Source organism: Excalfactoria chinensis, chromosome 3 (assembly GCF_039878825.1).
Source record: "Excalfactoria chinensis isolate bCotChi1 chromosome 3, bCotChi1.hap2, whole genome shotgun sequence".
Classification (NCBI taxonomy): Eukaryota; Metazoa; Chordata; class Aves; order Galliformes; family Phasianidae; genus Excalfactoria; species Excalfactoria chinensis.
The window spans coordinates 80,483,362-80,501,060 of record NC_092827.1 but is presented as its reverse complement, the minus strand read 5'-3'; the positions used below and the strand labels follow the sequence as shown (position 1 = coordinate 80,501,060).

At 42.5% G+C, this 17,699-nt stretch overlaps 2 protein-coding genes across 3 annotated transcripts in view; one reads left to right on the top strand and one right to left on the bottom strand.

Moving 5' to 3' along the window:
- Window positions 1–9,366: 9,366 nt before the first annotated feature.
- Window positions 9,367–14,316, bottom strand: LOC140249938 (uncharacterized). Its single transcript, XM_072332214.1, has 4 exons — window positions 14,302–14,316; window positions 13,433–14,223; window positions 12,380–12,458; window positions 9,367–10,414 (listed from the first exon to the last, which is right to left on the bottom strand). Exons 1-3 carry the CDS (start codon window positions 14,314–14,316, stop codon window positions 12,380–12,382), a joined length of 885 nt encoding a protein of 294 aa, XP_072188315.1. The 3' UTR covers window positions 9,367–10,414.
- The window catches only part of PRKCE (protein kinase C epsilon), a 262,981-nt gene continuing 259,245 nt past the window's right edge, over window positions 13,964–17,699 (top strand). The window contains exon 1 of one of the 2 annotated variants that reach the window (XM_072330880.1): window positions 13,964–14,662. In XM_072330880.1, coding sequence (XP_072186981.1) covers window positions 14,315–14,662 — 348 coding nt within the window. In that variant the 5' untranslated portion in view covers window positions 13,964–14,314. The remainder of the gene's footprint in view (window positions 14,663–17,699) is intronic. The other variant, XM_072330881.1, reaches the window with a different exon arrangement.

Below are 17,699 nucleotides of genomic sequence, written 5' to 3'. Positions count from 1 at the left end.
CGATATGGGTGATCTGTATTAAGTAACCACTTGTTTTGGGACCGATAACATCTGAGATCTGTCAGATAATTATTGTCACTGTATTCATATTTTCTACTTGCCAGTTGAACAAGGCACTTCTATTTGTATTTGGTGTTGTAGTGAGTTAATCAAAGCTGCATGTCACTGTCCTTCATCACTACAGTAAGCTTTTTGCTTTAGTCAGGCCCTAATTTCATTCTTTGTCCTGCCTATCCAGAAAACTAATGTGATCTCCACAACTTCAGAATGGAAGTCCTCCATGCTCAGACCCACTTTGAGGAATACACTGCAAACAGCTTTCATAGATCAGCACCATGTCCAGGACCATATCCAACATCTTCAAAATCCATTGGTATTCCATGCCTGACCTGTAAATTGCACAGAAGTACTGTACTATGGTTCTTCTCTCAGTCAATCCTTGCAACTGTTTTGCAGAATTACTCCTGAATCTCTCTTATTGATAATACATCAAGACTGTATATGTAAGGAGATGAGAAAAGAAATCATATGCATTTACCTTGCAGTTCTCTCTATGCGGAACTAGGAAGTCTCAGAGACAAATCAGTCTCAGTTACCTTTGTTGCCTCTGTGGAAGCACCCCGGTCAGAACCTTCAGAAACCACAAGGCCATGTGACTTGTTACAGACAGATTAAATCCATCTCTTCTGAAAGCAGGAGATGATGTTGCCAAGAAGAGTATCCTCAGAAAGTGTGCATTATTCCCATCTGTTCGAGTAGCAGTTAAGTGCTTGCAAATTGATCAGATGCTTTCAACAAGATATGAAAAGGGCTTTGGTCTAGGAAACATTAATCTGAATCTCAGATTCAATTTCCTCCTCTACTACAGACGTCCCGTGTGACCTTGGTAAGTTGCTCTTTCTGTTGTGCATCAGTTCCTCATCAGTAAAATGGCTTGCCAATAATGTTTCCCCAAATGGTGTGTGGAGGTAAATAATGACCATGATATGCTCAAATATTCGCACAGAAGAGTCTTAGATTTTAGTAACTGAAAACCCTTGTTGGAAAAAAAATTCTTCAGTTCCAGCACATAGACAGTAACAGTATCTGTTTGCTTTTGTCTAATACTTATTGGAGGAAGAATTTATACAGATTTATACAGACATATTTATGTAGTTTCTATGAAACAATCTAGGGATAATTTTGAAACAAGAATTTTGTATATAGGCAAAATGTGACCTTAGTGCTGCATGTGACACAAGTGATCACTAAGAGAACTTCATTACTTAGTCATCATTTCCTCTCCTTATCCATCTTCAAAGGCAAAATGGTGCTTTATAAGTCAAAAGATTTCAGGAGATTTCTATGCATGTTTCCAAGTCCACATAACTGTAAACATCAAAGTAAAGTTACTTAAGGCCTTTTTCACATACCTGAAATTATGTGTCTGGAGATTGATTAGCCTGGTCCTTGGACTGAACTGACAAGGCTGCAAAACTTTGCCCTTTGCATCTGTCAGTTCTGGAACTGGTGACTGCAGCCATCAGCTGATTGGAAGACCATGCTAGATCACGGCATGGCTTTCTCTGATGAAGTCAGAGCTTGCTTTGTGATTGTGCATGTTTTGTAAGTCTTTTTTACTAGTACAGCAGCCTGCAGTTTTATTAAAAAGACTCTGAAGATCATTTTATTGGGAATCCTGGTGACAGGGCTTTTTTGCTTTGTCTTGTTTTGTTTTGTTTTTAAACAACTGCAGCCAATCTTGCAGAATTAGTCACAAAACCTGCACAGTCTGAAGTTCATACAGTACTTTGTATCCAGGCCAAAACTTTAGAGTTAACATAAACTAATTTTACATCTCATCCTTGCTAAATCTACAGCACTGTTTTAGAGTCAAGAACCAGCAATTCAGCAACCTCTGCTTTAGAAGGAGTAACAGGCCTGGAAAATGGTCACTGATTTCATGTCTTTTTTTAATCTCGCACCATAGCAGATCAGTCATTCCCTGACAAGTAGTTCAAAAAATTCCAGTGAATGGATAATGTTGACACATAAAACTTGGTTGCTATTTTTGCAAAATAACTATTAGAGTAACTATATATAGCCAGAAGCAATCGCTTCTGTAAACAAAATACCAGTGAACACATTACAATATTAAGGAGAAATTCTGAGCTTCCATCACATCTACAAGTATTTGCTGACTCCCGTCTACATACACACTATGACTTTGCAGCCATAATTCTGCAATGCTATGAGACTTAATTTAGGATGTGCTTGGCATATTATACTTCCTCCCATTCCTAAATGAAGTGTTATTCCATTAGCTGCTCAGTTCTCATTTTAGCTGGCTACCTTAGCTTTCATTTCTGTAAAGAAATTTAGCCATTTCACTGAATATATGGTACTACAAGAATTTGTTGTCATTAATAGGTACTTAAGATTTACAAATGTCTAACAATGGACTTAGGAGACTGTGGGGATTCAGATGTATTATTTAGGCAATATTATTTTGAAACTCTTTTAAAAAAGCATCTTTAAAATGTCTGTGATGGTGAGGTAGCAAAAGTAAGGTAAATTGCTAGCAGATAGGATCAGAAGTGATGTAACAGTACAGATATGATAAATCCTTGAAAGGGAAGCTAAATACCTTGAGGATTGTGATGCTGGTTAGAAGAAGCACTGGTAAGTGTCTTTGGAGGTACATTTACAGTGGTCTCTCAACCCTTTACTGAAGGGTAGAGAGTCACTGTCTATAAGTGGAGGGAGTGTTGTTTGCTTACTCAGGCAAAGTTAGAAAGCTTGCTCATTTTTTATAGCTTTTAACTGAAGTTCAGATGTGAAAAATACAGAGGGCACCTACATAAGAGTTTGAAAGTCATTTGTTTCTTTCTTTTCTTATGTGTGATCTTTGAGAAGAAGCTATCTTTGTATACTGACCAGTCAGAAAGAACACGAGTCTATTCCTATGAAATAACTTTTATTGATTCAGTTCTTACTGTCGTTAATATTATAACAGCAACCAGGAGCTGCTATGGTGGAGCAGGACCCTGCAAAGCTGTGTACCAAATGGCAGAACAGAAGCAGAGCAGGACTGGACACATTTACCTGCTGTGTAGTGAAGAGGGGTTTAAAGCTGTGAAGCACACTGAATAGGTGAACAGGCATCACCAGAGCTTAAGGGCAGCATAGGAAAGCACTTGAATTAAAATGAAGGAAAGGAAATTTGCCTGCTTGTTAAAGACAATGATCAGAAAAGGATGCTGACATCTTATTAGGAAGAAACATATTAAGAAAGAGTGAGGATGGACAATATAGTAAACTGAAACAGAAAAGGAACAGCGTGAGTTTACTCAAACAGGAATAAATGAGAGCAAGCCATATTTAATACAGGGAAAAGCATATGCAAACCTTTTAAAAGTTATGAATAAACAGGAACGATGCAGGAATACATTTGTCACAATCCAAAAAGCAGAATCTTGCTCAATTGTATCTTGGACAGGCTGTGATTGAAGATTCTATTGCTGAAGAAATCAGCAAGACAAACTCTGAAGTTAATTCAGAGTAGAAGTTGACATCTATGTTATTAGACCTGACAGTAATGTGACAAGAAACAAGATAACAAGGAAGGTTCACTATGGGAAACAAAATCATATTAACTTGTTTGGTTTGTCTCTTTGTATTTCAGTAAGTTTGCAAGAATTCAAAATCAGCTTCCCCTAAAAATGAAGACATTTGTGTTCTCAACTTGTTGTCAAATAAAATGACAACAAGTAACAGCCTGTACTTCAGTGGTGCTGATTCTGTAACAACAGTAATAAATACTGCTGGTTGGTGATAACCCAGTGTTACAATCATGTCCCAGTACTATGCCAGTTGTCAATACACACACTGTCAAAGGATGCTCCCATTTCTCTTCTTTTGCTCTCTTCCCTATGACCTGGCTCCACTACTCTGTATCTTGCTTTTCTTCCTTCTTTTACTCTCTTAGAGGCAAAGTGTAATAATAGGTGACCACTGCAGTGGATAATGCATAATAATAGCTACCCAAGTTTCCTGTACCTATTGCTCTGAAGACCTAAAGGATGAGGATGCCCCTGTATCAGCATGGGCTGCAGCCCACTTAAGAAAAACAAAAACACAGAAACAACAAAATGCTCGGTATCAGGTTTCCACCCTCTGCCATTACTGAACAATTCAGACATGAAATATGTTACCAAAACATCTGAAAAATGCTACATTAATCCACACATAGCTCAGAAATGTTTGGAATTATAGTACTCAAACTTTTATATATATATTAGGAAAAAAAAAATAAAAATCAGGAAAAGACAGAAAACTTTCAGTTCAAAAGAAGCATTTTGTAAAGTTATAAGAATATTAGCACAGACTTGGAAGGTATTTTAGAATCAAAGAAGGAATTCTACCTTGATCATACCATGTAATAGCCATTTCTGTGATAACAAATGCCTATTAAATATAAAATCATATTGCAGTTTTCAACCTGATTGCTTACTCACTTTCCCTCCTCTCTCCCTTATGACTTCTTACTGTGTATTGCAGCTTTCTGTAATTTGGAGCAAGTGTAAACTACTTCTAACTGTTGGAGGAAGAGGTACATATAAGAACAACACTCCTTTAATTTAATACATTTAATTGTAATAAAGCACCAACATTTCTATGTTTGTTGGCTAGATCTAGTGCTAAAAGGTCAAGTACAAACTGGATCATAAGAGCACAAACCAGAAATCTCCTTACTTTGAAGGGGCTACAAAATACGTAAGGATCAGTATAAACAGAATAAACAAATAAATGAGGGAAAACAAAAGTGAAACAATGACTGAATGAACTGAATTAATATAAACTATTTTTGTTTTATAAAGAATGAGGTGTTGTGAGGACTGTGATACCTGTGAGAAAAGTAGAGTAAATCAGAAAAGGGAACATTAGTATTTTTTCTATACTATTTTTTTCATGCATTGCATCCAGTCCTCTAGATGGAGTAATTTTCTCCCGCCCCCAGTAGGGATGAATGAAGGACACCAGATTCCCTGGGATCGGACAGAATGTTAACACCACAGACACTGAGGATCTCCCAAAGGACTCCTTCAGTTATGTTAATATTAGAGCCAGGAATGTTGAACAGCCTTGTAGAGAAATGCTGTGCTCTTATGATCCTGACACACGTTTTCATCCAAATATTTTGACAGTTACAGGAAGAATAATTAAAAAAAGTAAATATGCAATGTTTTTACTAATGCTTCATCTTTTACATTGTTTTTATTTACTCATTCTAAGAAACACACTAAGAAATCTAATCCGGACACATTAATTAATAGTCAGACTACCTGGAAATAATCATTCAGATAACTTGTCCTACCTTGAATCTGGTAAGAGTCAGCAGCCCTACATTTGATTCATTAAGACCAGTTACCTGCTAGATTCAACACGAGCAGCATCTCATATTTGTTTAAGTCCAGGAAACTAGAAGTAACCAACTTAACTGTATGAAATTTAGATGAAAGCAGTCAGTTCTCACGTGTTTCTATAAGAGACTCTGTATGTTTTCCTTAAAATAAAAAACAAAAATGCCTTTTTTATTTCTTTTTCATATGAAAATTTTAAGTTTCATGCAGAATTATTTTCAGCTGAGAACTCAATTAATTTCAGACACTGAAAATTTGTGGTCTATGATTTTTCCTTTTTTCTTCTTGTCCTCAGTTGCTTGATATATCCTATGCCTGAAGTATCTATGATTTATGGTAGGGAGCAAAAGAATGTCTCTTAGACATTATCTGCTAAACACCTATAAATTTGACATGTTTCTAAGTCTGTGTTGAAACAAACAAGAAAGAAAAACTCCAGTCTCATTTTCCTTGATTTTTCCTAATTAAGAAAACCTGTTTTCTAATTAAATCAAATATAAATGTTTTTTGCCTTCATAGAATGGCCATCAAATCCTAAATTAAATCTGTAAAATTCAAGTCTGCTCTGAGGATTGATGTGTGGAAGTTTTATAGACACCAAGTGAAGTTACAGAGGTGTAATAACTAGCCAATAAATGTTAACCCAGATCTGTCGCACTTTTGCTTCTGTGGGATTGGATCATATGTTGTCTTGCCAGTAGAGTACTGCTTCATAAGATAGCATCCCTTGCTTTCTACTTGCCTTGTGTTGCATTACAAATCACTCTTCAAGATGAAATTCCTCATGACAGATTCATTATTGAGACCTTCCACAACCTAGTTCAGAAAAAGCTAAGACATACAGAACAAAACTTTAAGATGGACCAGTGGTGAGGTGCACGTTTTGGGCACCTGAATGCAGAAGAATGATGGAGTATGAAAACCTCCCAGCTAAATCCACAGTGTAACAAAAAGAAGTAAAGGCAAAATAAACTATGGGGGAGTAATTGTGATCAGATTATCTTCTATGTTTTTATGCTGCATGTGAACTCTGAATTTATGTATATATATATTTATGTAGCTTAGTAATCAACAGTTTTCTAGTCTGTGTTTGCCCGTAGAGGCCCATTAGGCATCAGCATGTGAAAAAAACATGTTTCTGTCAGTCCACACCTTGTAGTTTTCTCCCAACATTTTCTCTTTCCTTCCCTCATGAACGATGTGTTAGAGCAGAAACTGTGTCTTAAAAGATTTTACAGGGTCACCTGTACTGGGAAACAAAGCGTGGCTTTAGGTGAATATTGTGTAACTATGTAGCTAAATAAATAAGTTTCAGTTCTCCAAAGACGTGTGCAAGAATATGTCTTACGGAGAGTCCTGAATTCTGATATTTAGAATGCATTGTGTTCTGCACACACATAGCGGCCTTTTAAGGCTCTGGGCTGAATTGTAACTAGTTAGTGATGCAAGGCAGAAAGCAAAGCTCAGCGTGTCCTACATGTCCCAAATGGCAATATTCCAAACACTATAAATCATTACATCACTTCTTTATTATGCCTTGCGTTATCAACTTTAAACGCGTGAATTCTTGATTTCACTACCGTGGGAAAAGGCCAGAGGAAGGCTGTGGGAATTGTGAGATATGGATTTTATTAATGACTCTGTTAATGACTTCATGTTTGAGTTTAAGCAGGTGATTAGGACTAAATGCTCACAACTGTCCACTTAACTTCAGATACCTAATATATTTCATCAGATATTTTGCAATTAAAGCACTCAACATTCAGAGCTACTTCCAAAATGTAGTCCCTTAATCATTCTCTTTCTCAGTCCTTCTCTCTGTAAAGTGCTGATAATAGCTACTTCTGAACTGTGTGTTCTTTTTATATTGAATATATTTATACTGAATTGATGTATAATTTAAAATCGTTAAATCAAAATAAAAATAGTGGAAGCTTGTAATGATAGCTACATATTGGGCACACTTACTAGTTAGTGATAACTTATCAACTGTGAAATGAATTTACCTTGTAGTGTCACATGTAATAGTAACAGATACTCCCAATCCTGTACAGAGTTCTGGGAGACAGTAAGACAAATCCCAGCAATGCCTGAGTAAAGTCCATCTGCTCTGCTACTTTTGTCAGGAACCTTAGAACACTCAGGGATGCTCAGATCAAGAGTAAATGCCAAACTGCCAGGACCTGCAGTTTGCCTTGTCTTTAAAATTTCTTTCAGAGTGTATATACTGAATATTTGTTCGAGACATTCTTCATATGCTTGTTTCCTTTGATTACAATGCAGATGCCCTACTCAGTACCCAGAGGTACTAAAGTTAAAATTTCCAGTGCATGCCAGTCATTCCAGATTGTGATCTCAGTTACACAGCTGTAAACCTGCAGTTTCCCCATTGTAGTTAATGGGGCTTTTTCATTACAACATTTGTGTACCTGGCGTTAGAGTCTTCCTCCAAACTCGCATACTCAAACACATTAATGTTTTACAAGGTATGTGGGACACCTGCACCTAGACTGTGCATGAGCTTATCTTCATCTACTTTAGCAGAACAATAGGCCTTTCTGCCTATTCTTCTGTATCCTGCAGGATGTTTTATGGTTTGCACTCCTGCAGCGTATGAGGAAGCAGAAAGAAAAATATATTTCCTGGAGGAGAATGCAGAGTTTCTTTTCAAGTCTGCCTCAAGTAGGGAAGATTTTCTAGTAGGAGCTGTTGTAGAACTGTCATACTCTACAGATAGAAATAAAAAGGTAGAAAAAAAAGGTAAAAAGCCAACAGGATTATGGATAAATACCAACCAATCCCAAAACACAGTGCCTGTCCAGCCTCAGGGGTAGGGCTTTCTTGTGTTCAGAGAAGGGCTAAGAGGCTGGTGTGGGGTCTGAAGCACAAGCCTTATGATGGGCAACTGAGGGAACTGGGATTGTTCAGTCTGGAGAAGAGGAGGCTCAAAAGAAACCTTCACACTCTCTACAACTACCTGAAGGGAGGTTGCGATGAGGTGGGGTCAGCCTCTTCTCCCATGTAACTGCAACAGGATGATACAGATCTACAGCCCTGACTAGGTGAGTCAGAAGTTTCTGGTCTAAGTGTGACCTAAGCACATGGTCTATAACTGAAGACATGTTTTTGTAATGCATGCAGATATGCTCAAGCCAGCTCTAGTCTAAATCAGATAAGAACTGTTAGGACAGTACAATACCATAGGTTTCAGTCTTGGCTAGAAAACCACATATATATTTAAAGTCAGTCTGACCAGTGGCCACTGCATTGAAGTCAATACGTCTGCCAGAACTAGATACCTTAATGCAACAAATCCTTCAAACCTGTATCAGTTGCATACAGATAAGATGAAGATAAGATAAAGAGCCTGGAACACCTCTCTTATGAGGAAAGGCTGAGTGAGCTGGGTCTGTTCAGCCTTGAGAAAAGAAGACTGAGAGGGGATCTTATTAATGTTTATAATATAAAGTTCCACACTAATGTGCATAAGAACTTCTTAATAGTAAGGGTGATGGAGCACTGGAAAAGGCTGCCCAGAGGGGTTGTGGAGTCTCCTTCTCTGGAGGCATTCAAGACCCACCTGCATACATTCCTGTGCAGTCTGGTCTAGGGAGCATGCTTTGGCCTGGGGGCTGGACTCAATGATCTCTAAAAATCCCTTCCAGCCCCCACAATTCTGTGATTCTGTGATGCGCTCTGAAAGATTTATTAACAAGAAAAAAGAACAAATAGAGGTAGAGTTTAAGCACGTTCTTTCACAAGTGGTTGGGAATGCTACCAAAAGTATAATTAAACTAGAAAGAGTTGGAAAGCATTAATCACACACTGAGAAGCTCTCTTTTGCTAAGACATTTCACGGGGAACATTAGGAGTGCCTTAAGTAACTTCTTTGTGTACAAGCTTCGCAAAAAAAGAATAAACCAGGAGAAAATTGGAAGGACACACAAAGAAAACTGCTGGAATTGAGTTGGAAGTTGAAGTTTTTATTTTCTTCACATTTAGAAAAGACAAGGTAGTTACTGGTATACTCTAAAGGTCAACTGCATTATGACAGGAATAAAGATGATCTTAAGGATGCTTCTTTTTCAGGGCCATGTGTCAAAAAATTAGGTAACTAAATAGTAATTTGACTTGCAAAGAGAGTCAGTATTCACAACCAACCTTTGATTCCAGTGAAGGAACGGACTGCACTAACACTCAACTATTTCACTTGCATAAGAACATCCATTAAGTTCAGTGGAATGCAGTGGATATAATGATACTAGCCAACATCTTCACAAATGTGATGCTTTTCATACATGCTTTTACATACTTTATGATTTTCAGACGTAGGGTCTGATTTTTAGGTGGTCCTGTGTTGAGCCAGGAGTTGGGCTCAGTGTATGGATCCCTTCCAATTTGGTACACTCTGTGATTCTATGAATGCATTTATGTCCAGAGTCAATTCAGGGCCAAAGTTTCACAAGTTTATTACTTGAGTTCTGGGTTTTATTTCATTTTTTGACATGAAGATGTTTCTGAAAACCCTTGCACGCAAGTTTGATTTCATTCCACTCACATCTGCTCTATATAACTTTAAATAATAAGACTTCTTTTAAAATTAAATCTAAACATTTTTTTTCCTTTCTTTCATATGGCTGTACTTAAAAAAATCCAGAAAACATACTAACACTCCTCAGAGGGTGAAAAAATTCTTCAGGTAAGCAATAGAAACCGATAAAAGCATGAGTTTTACAAAGACTTAGCTGGATATACTCACTTGTCATTCGCACTGTTAAAAGAAAATAAAATAATCTCTGGGAACAACGGGCAAGAACACCACTAAAGCAGTCGCAATTGTAGCTGTAACACATGAGCACAGCCGGCGGTCGACAGGACTTTACACACTCCGTCCACCAGATTGTGCTGTTTCTCCATAGAGCTCTGAGGATTCACGGGCCATGGAAAGGTCACGGGCTGACTCAAGGTAACGATCTGTCTACAGCTTGCCTGCTCCCTCCACGTCGCTGCCACTGCAAACCAAACAGAGAAGGCAGAGACGGGTTTAGAGGGGTAAAAGCAGGTGCTGAAAGGCTGTTCTTTGCCGATGACTGCATGCAGTTCGCTGCTCTGCTGTAGCCTTCGCAATAGGACACAGAAATACAGGTAGAGTCCTTTCTATTGTCCTTCTGCAGCAGAAATCTTGCGTGTGCTATATCTTGTCCTTAACCTTGCAGTACACAGAAGGAACAGCATTTACCCTTCAGTTCTTAAAGAACCAAAGCCTCTCAAACCCAAAACAGAAGTAAAATCAAGAAACAAATATTTTAAACTCTTTCAAGAGGAAAATGGCACACACAGTTGGAATATTTTCTGTCACATAGACTTTTTCAGACTACTGCTCTGTTTGTTCTGCTGATGGCATTTGCAGGAAGCATTGTAATGCTGCTCACCATACTTCAGTTACTGGATTTTAAGAATATTGTTCTAGGGTCTTTGGTAAATTAGTCATTGCTAAGTGTAAAAGATATAGGCAAGCATCCCCAAAGTTCATTTCATATGTATGTAGGTCACGCTGGAAGTAATGCCTCCTATTTATTTCCAAAGATACTACAATAGATACAAAGAGCACAAGAGCACTACTTGGTACAGCACATTCTCAGCTACAAAATGCTCTTTTTCAACAGTCACTACCATTAAGTTTGTATTGCGATGAACAAGAGCCTACATGCACCAGTGGAGGTGACCACTGTTCACTGCTGAAACACACCACCCACTGCCTCACTGTGCTCACATCCACTGTTTAGTCTCCATAAACATTCAGCAAGCATTGAGTAGTGCATTTTTTTTTCCCTCGTGGTGGAATCCAATTCCACACCTCTGCTCCAAAGCACACTTCCATGTCAGACACCATGTTTCAGACTGCTCCTCTGCTGCCATCTGTCACATGGCAATAAAATACAATGAATCTTGGTGGGGAGGTTCAGCCTCTACTGCCACACCACTAACATCCGCCTCTGACCATGCAAGCCAGTATAATAAAATAGGAAGTGTTACTTTCAGAGCAGCCCTCATATATCAAAAATTAAAATAAAATTAAATTAAAAAATTAAATATATCATTAATGAAATATGAGATTTATTGATACTGTTCTGCATATTGCATTCATATTCCAGATTGATTCAGGCTGTTGTCACATGCAGGTGTGACCTTGCAGACACACGGGGTTATTGAACTCACCATGGAGACTGTGTTTGCTTACATCCTACCTGGGGCATTCAGACTACACACAGTTGCAGGTCTCTTACAAATTATCAGTCAATATTAAACACTGTATCAGTTCAGCTTTTGCATTTTCCAATATTTAGGGAAATTGAGCATATTGTTTACATTGCTACACAAACACATCCAGAGGAAAGATTTAATTACAGAGCTCTTCCTCGCACACTAGAATCGAGAGTGCACAGCTGAATACATAGCATGATAGACTCTAGGTTGTGAATGGTATTGGGAAGGAAGGAGGGGGTGATCTTGATATTTCAGGTGGGGCCTGTGAGCACGCTCCTTTACAGAAACGAGTGGCAGATGTATGACAGCCGCTGGGAGCATAGGGAAGGCTGAATTGGGAGGGAAGGCTCCTATAATTGGGCCTTATCACAGCTTTGTATCAAATGACAGCTCTCGGGGACTGTCAGGATAATGAACATGGAGATGTTACGGTACTGCTTTTACTACCAGATGAAGCAGCTACTGGCACAAAAAAAAAAGCTTTCTTCCATTATGTGAATGCTCCCATGACCCTTAGGCTTCATTAGTACCACATTTTCTACCTGGGAACTACTCCGGAAACAGAGATGCCAGTGCTGTTTCATCAGCTCCACACAGTGCCTGCCTCTGAACCACTGACTGCAGAAATACACGGTTACCTGGTGGCTGCTGCCGTGTCAAGAACACCAGGTGCAGAACCAAGCCTCGGTGCTCATCTCTCACAGACTTACTTATGTGTCCTGGCAGTTGGGTTCTTCCTTCATGCTGCCTCGGATTCCCCCAGCTGCCCTCCTGAACGCAAGAGCTGGCCTGACAGCCAAACAACAAAAACAAACAACAAAAGTCAAATAATCTCAAAATTGTTCTGTGGGGAGAGAAAGCCGCAGTGTACGAAGTTTCCTGATTGTTTAACACGGCAGTCAGCATCACGGCAACGAAGATGACCAATATCAAATCGCTAATACAGCGAGCACGTCCTTTTAGGAGATTTATTTCCCCTTTCAGTATCTTTCCAGCACAGCCGCGGTTACTCCCGGCGGCGCTTCCCCTTAGCACCGAGTGCGGCGGGGCCGAGCCGTGGCCGGGACAGCACAGGGGACGGGGGCGGCCCGCACCGCGACCGGGCCGGGCCGCAGCCGCGTTCCTCCCAGTCGGGCAGCGGGAGGCCGCTTCCCCCGGCGGCGCACAGCACTTCCCGGCGCTCGCACACCGCGGGGAAACTCTTCCTCCGGCCCGGCCCCCGCTGACGTAACGGTGCCTTTGCCGCCGCGGCACGGCGGGCGGGGGGCGGCGCGGCCCGGGGTTCGGCGCTGTCAGGAGGCGGCGGTGCTCCGGAACCGCTGATAGTCGCGGGGCCGGGGCGCGGCTAATGGGCTCGGAGGGGCGACGCTGTACGGGGAGGAGTTAGCGAGCCGGGATCCGGGAAGGGCTGTTCCTCGCCCGGGTGGGAGCGGGCGTGCGACGGCCCGGGGAGTGCAGGAGTAGAACCTGGGGGGCTATTTAAAGCCCGTGAGGAAGGCGATCGGGGCTGTTTTTTTCCACGCCACTCTTATCCCGGGAGTAGGAGGAGGACGGAGGTGGGAACAACAGCGCTAAGAACAGTAATAAAGAATAAGAAAGAAAATACGACGCGAATCGGTGTAACGCAGCCGGGAGGGCTGGAGAGCGGCGAGGAAGGCGGCCCGGGCGCCGCTCCCGCCGCCGAAGTTTCCGCACGCCCTCGCGCTCCCGCCGCCCGCGCTGCCCGCACACGCACGCACACACACACTCGCTCGCACACTGACGTCTTTTGCGCATTTCCTGCACGAGCGGCGGAGCGGCGGCGGGAGGCGGGCTGGGCTGCGCGCAGCGAGCGAGGGAGGAGAGCGGGAGGCAGGCAGGGAGGCGGCCGGCCGGGCGGGAGGGAGGGACGCGGGCGGGGGGCGGCCGGCGGGAGGGAGGCGGCGGCGGCTCTGCCCATCGCCAGGGCGGCGGCCGCCCAGCCGGAGCCCCGCCGAGAGCCGCGCGGCCCGCTCGGCTCCGCTGCCGTCGCCCCCCCCCCGCCCCATGCGCGGGGGTCGCCGCGCCGGCTCCTCGGCCTCGGCGGCGGAGGAGGAGGAGGAGGAGGCGCGGGACGGGCGGCGGCCGGCGCTGCCGCTGCTGGAAGGTGCCCGAGCGGCCGCTGGGCGAGCGGGGAGCGCGCAGTAGCAGGGGCTGGTGGGGCGGCCGGTGCCTCCGCCTCGCGTGTGCGGGTATTGTTGTGCCGCCGGCGGGCAGGGCTGGCGGCTGCGGGAGCCTCGGGTCGCGGTGCTGCCCCCTTCGCGGAGCCCCGGCCGGGATTATGGTGTAGGTGCGGGGAGGAGGGCTTCTGCTCGGGGTCCGCGCCGCCCGGATCGGGATCGCCTTCGGGGGTTCCTGCAGCCTCCCCCTCCCCTGCGGCCCCCGTCCCTTGTTTTCCGTTAGAAGCAAAGGCGAGAAAATAAATGCATTCACTGGGTGTCGCAAGAGCGAAGGCGAAATAATCCAAGGTAACGGCGGCGGCGGCGACGCGAGGGGACCCGCACGGCGTCCCGCTCCCCCTCTCCCAGACCTGCCCCTATTTATTGGCGAGCCCTCCTCCCTCCGCTCTGTGCGAGCGCGTCGTGCCAGTGCCTGATCCCGGGAAAAGTGCTGCCGTCCGTCCAGCCATGGTGGTTTTCAATGGCTTGCTGAAGATCAAGATCTGCGAGGCGGTGAATCTGAAGCCCACGGCGTGGTCCTTGAGGCATGCGGTGGGCCCCAGGCCGCAGACCTTCCTGCTGGACCCTTATATAGCCCTCAATGTGGACGACTCCAGGATTGGGCAGACCTCCACCAAGCAAAAGACCAACAGTCCCGCGTGGAACGATGAATTTGTCACCGATGTTTGCAACGGCAGGAAGATAGAGATGGCTGTTTTCCACGATGCCCCCATCGGGTACGACGATTTTGTAGCTAACTGCACTATACAGTTTGAGGACCTGCTGCAGAACGGGAGCCGCCACTTCGAGGACTGGGTGAGTGCTCACGCTGCCCATACAGGGATGCATGTATAGGTGGCATTGCTCTGGGTGCAACATCTGTATTGCAGACCTAGGTTGCCAAGGGCATGCCATAGCTCGGGAGGCTTTTCGTTATTGCTGCACTTTGTTATACGCAGATAGTTGGGGTTGTTGTCTATCTAATGCATGTGATCTGTAGGTATGGGAAGAAAGAAAAATACGGTATCTCTAAGAGATGTATAATTATCACTTCTGAAATTATGTTACATAAAGACAGATCCAGTTATCTTGCTGTTCAAAACCCCCTGACCAATCCACCCATACAGTACAACAAAACCCAGAGCCAGCTCTTAGACTGTGTTCATTTCAGTGTGAAGTGACAAAGTCGTGATGAGGTCATGACAAGCCTTAAAAACCCAGGTCTGACCTCTGATACCAGACACTTTGGGGCCATCGTGTCACTTGAAAGCTCACTGCATCAGTGCTGATGCTCCTCCTTCCCCTAGATGGTCTGGACCTTTGTGCATAGACCTAATGCAGTGCTTCTTCAAATGCCTGTAACCGATGAAAGGATTCTGGTGGATTTTGGCCCCGAGCAGGCAGATGCAGCCTGTATGCACAATGTGTCAGACAGCTTCTATTGCATCTCAAAGACCCAGAGGCAAACGTGCCTCAGTGGGAATACAAAAAAGCCACAAAATCCTTGGACTGACTGCCTCAGGTACCGTGATTTAGCACTGAAAATAAAACAAAAAGGAGCACAGGAAACAGGAATATACACATTACTGCGGCTAAATGGTTAAATGGCGTATTCTTTAGATAAGATGTATAAAACAATAGCAACTGCCTTCTAATTTTAAATGTGCCCTGCCTGGCCATCCATCTGAAGGGTGTACACTCATCTTTGCACGTTTATTTGTTATGATTAGGGTGATGTTTTGTTGGCAAGTGAAGAACCCAGGGCAAAGTGAAAACAGCAAGAGTTAACAGCTCTGAGCTTCACGTATCCTTTGAAGCTCCTTTTACACGATGCAGTGGTATAGAGAGACATCAGAACAATGGGAAGGCTCTCTTTATGCTGATTAAGACCTGAATAACTTCACTGTTACAACTTGTACATTTACAACTTCAAAATGTTGTCCACTTCTGTTACGTGTTACATTGTGGTAAAGATGATCTAGATTATTCTGGTGCTGTATAAAAGCTACACGTTAGTAAGCTTGGATCATAAAACTCAGTGATAGGCAGAGAAAAAATAAATCAGGAGAAGACAAATGCAGTAGTATTGCAGATGCCTTTTACCTGGATTGAATGATAATCGTGTTGTGATCCTTCTGAAATCAGAGGGCATTTCATCATTGAGACCAATGGAATGAGGATGTCATCATGGATTTTTAGTGAAGGAACAATAATATATTTTCCTTCTGTGCATGGTACACGTTCTGAGTGTGTTGCCAAATCTGGAAGGACCTTGCAGGTTACCGATGCCAGGTTTGACTTTTGGTGGGCTGGAGTGCGAGGGTACATCTTGGCTCTGATTTTTGAGGTGAATTCAAACATCCAAACCTGTTCTCTGGGTAAACAGTGGAATTTAACGGGCCCATTGTAAAGACGTTCCAGAGGGAACTGAATAGCTGAATCAGATAAATGCTGTATTTTAATGCACCAGGATTCATTGCTGTCCAGCATCCAGTGGGTGGGAGGAGACAAGGGAGTGACTGCTGTTGTGTGTTGATGTTACAGAGTTGAGTAGGTGGCACCGGATCATAATTGGTTAGCTCAGTATAATATGGTATCTAAAGCATCGTTTACTTCTTTTTTGTCTTATTTTCATGCTCTGAGTCCTCATTGTGCTTGTGCAGTGCATATAATATGCAGAGAACACCACCCCCTCTGAAACACAGTTGGAACTAGAGGGTGCAGGCATTTGCAGAATTGTATTTTACTTTTCCAAGTTCTCCAATTTTACAAAAGGTGTCATTGTTATTGTAATATCAAGTGTGTTCATTGCACTGTTAATAGGTAAGGAGCCCCAGAGAATAGACTGTTCAGTTGATTTCACTGACTTAAATAAGACCAGTGGTTATGACATCTCTATAGAGTATACAGCGGTGTACATAGATTTATTGTTATCTTCATCAATGTCTGGAGTCTGTATTAAAGTCTTCTTGGAACTAAATCAGTTGAATAGCTGTCACAGGGCAAGGAAGATGCATGTGGCCTAAATCAGTGTAAAACTGAGACCTGATATATTACTGTTTTTGTTTTTTTTTTTTTGTTTTCTGTTTAGTAATAGGACTAATTCCTTCATTAAGCTCTCGGCATTCAAGGCAGATGTTTTTGTAACACCCTTCCTCAACTCTATGGCAAGCAAATTAAAAGCAGCTTTCACAGAAGCCCATTCCTTCTTCATGCTTGAAATACCAATATCAAGCTATAAACACTGTTGGAGAATATAAAATATTTTTATGCCATTCTGAGTGTTTCCCTTTAAGGAGTCCTAAAAGTCTGAATGGGTACCATGTACTTGTTGAATCTGTTGGGTCTGTTTGATGTAATTAATTGCACTCCTGCCCCTTTTTACCTTCAGAATGATGCAACAGATCTTGCAGGATTGGACTGTCAGTGTTGAAACAGCTGAGAAAATGCTCATATTCCGAGAGCAGCTCTTGCCAGTATACTAACTGCTTTAATGCACTGAATTTTGCATAACGCTGCATACAGTTCTGCAAGGAAATTTCAGTATTTGTTTTATCTGCACTAGGCTCAAGGTTATGACTTATGCTGTTACATATTTCTAGACTCTTGTCAGAAGTCCAAGATGAAAGAAGGACTTGCGCAGAAATAATGTTTTGGCTCTTTTGTTGTTGTTGTTATTGTTGTTTTCCCTGAAAAGAAATAATTCCTCTGTTTTGCCTGCCTGCCTACCTTGTGTTTTCTTTTTCCTTTTTCTTTTCTCTTATTTATTTATTTATTTGCCATTGTGTTCGTGTGCTCGTGTGTTTTGTGAAAGATGAGGGTTTTAGGAAAATACTGGGTGTTTTTCTCACTG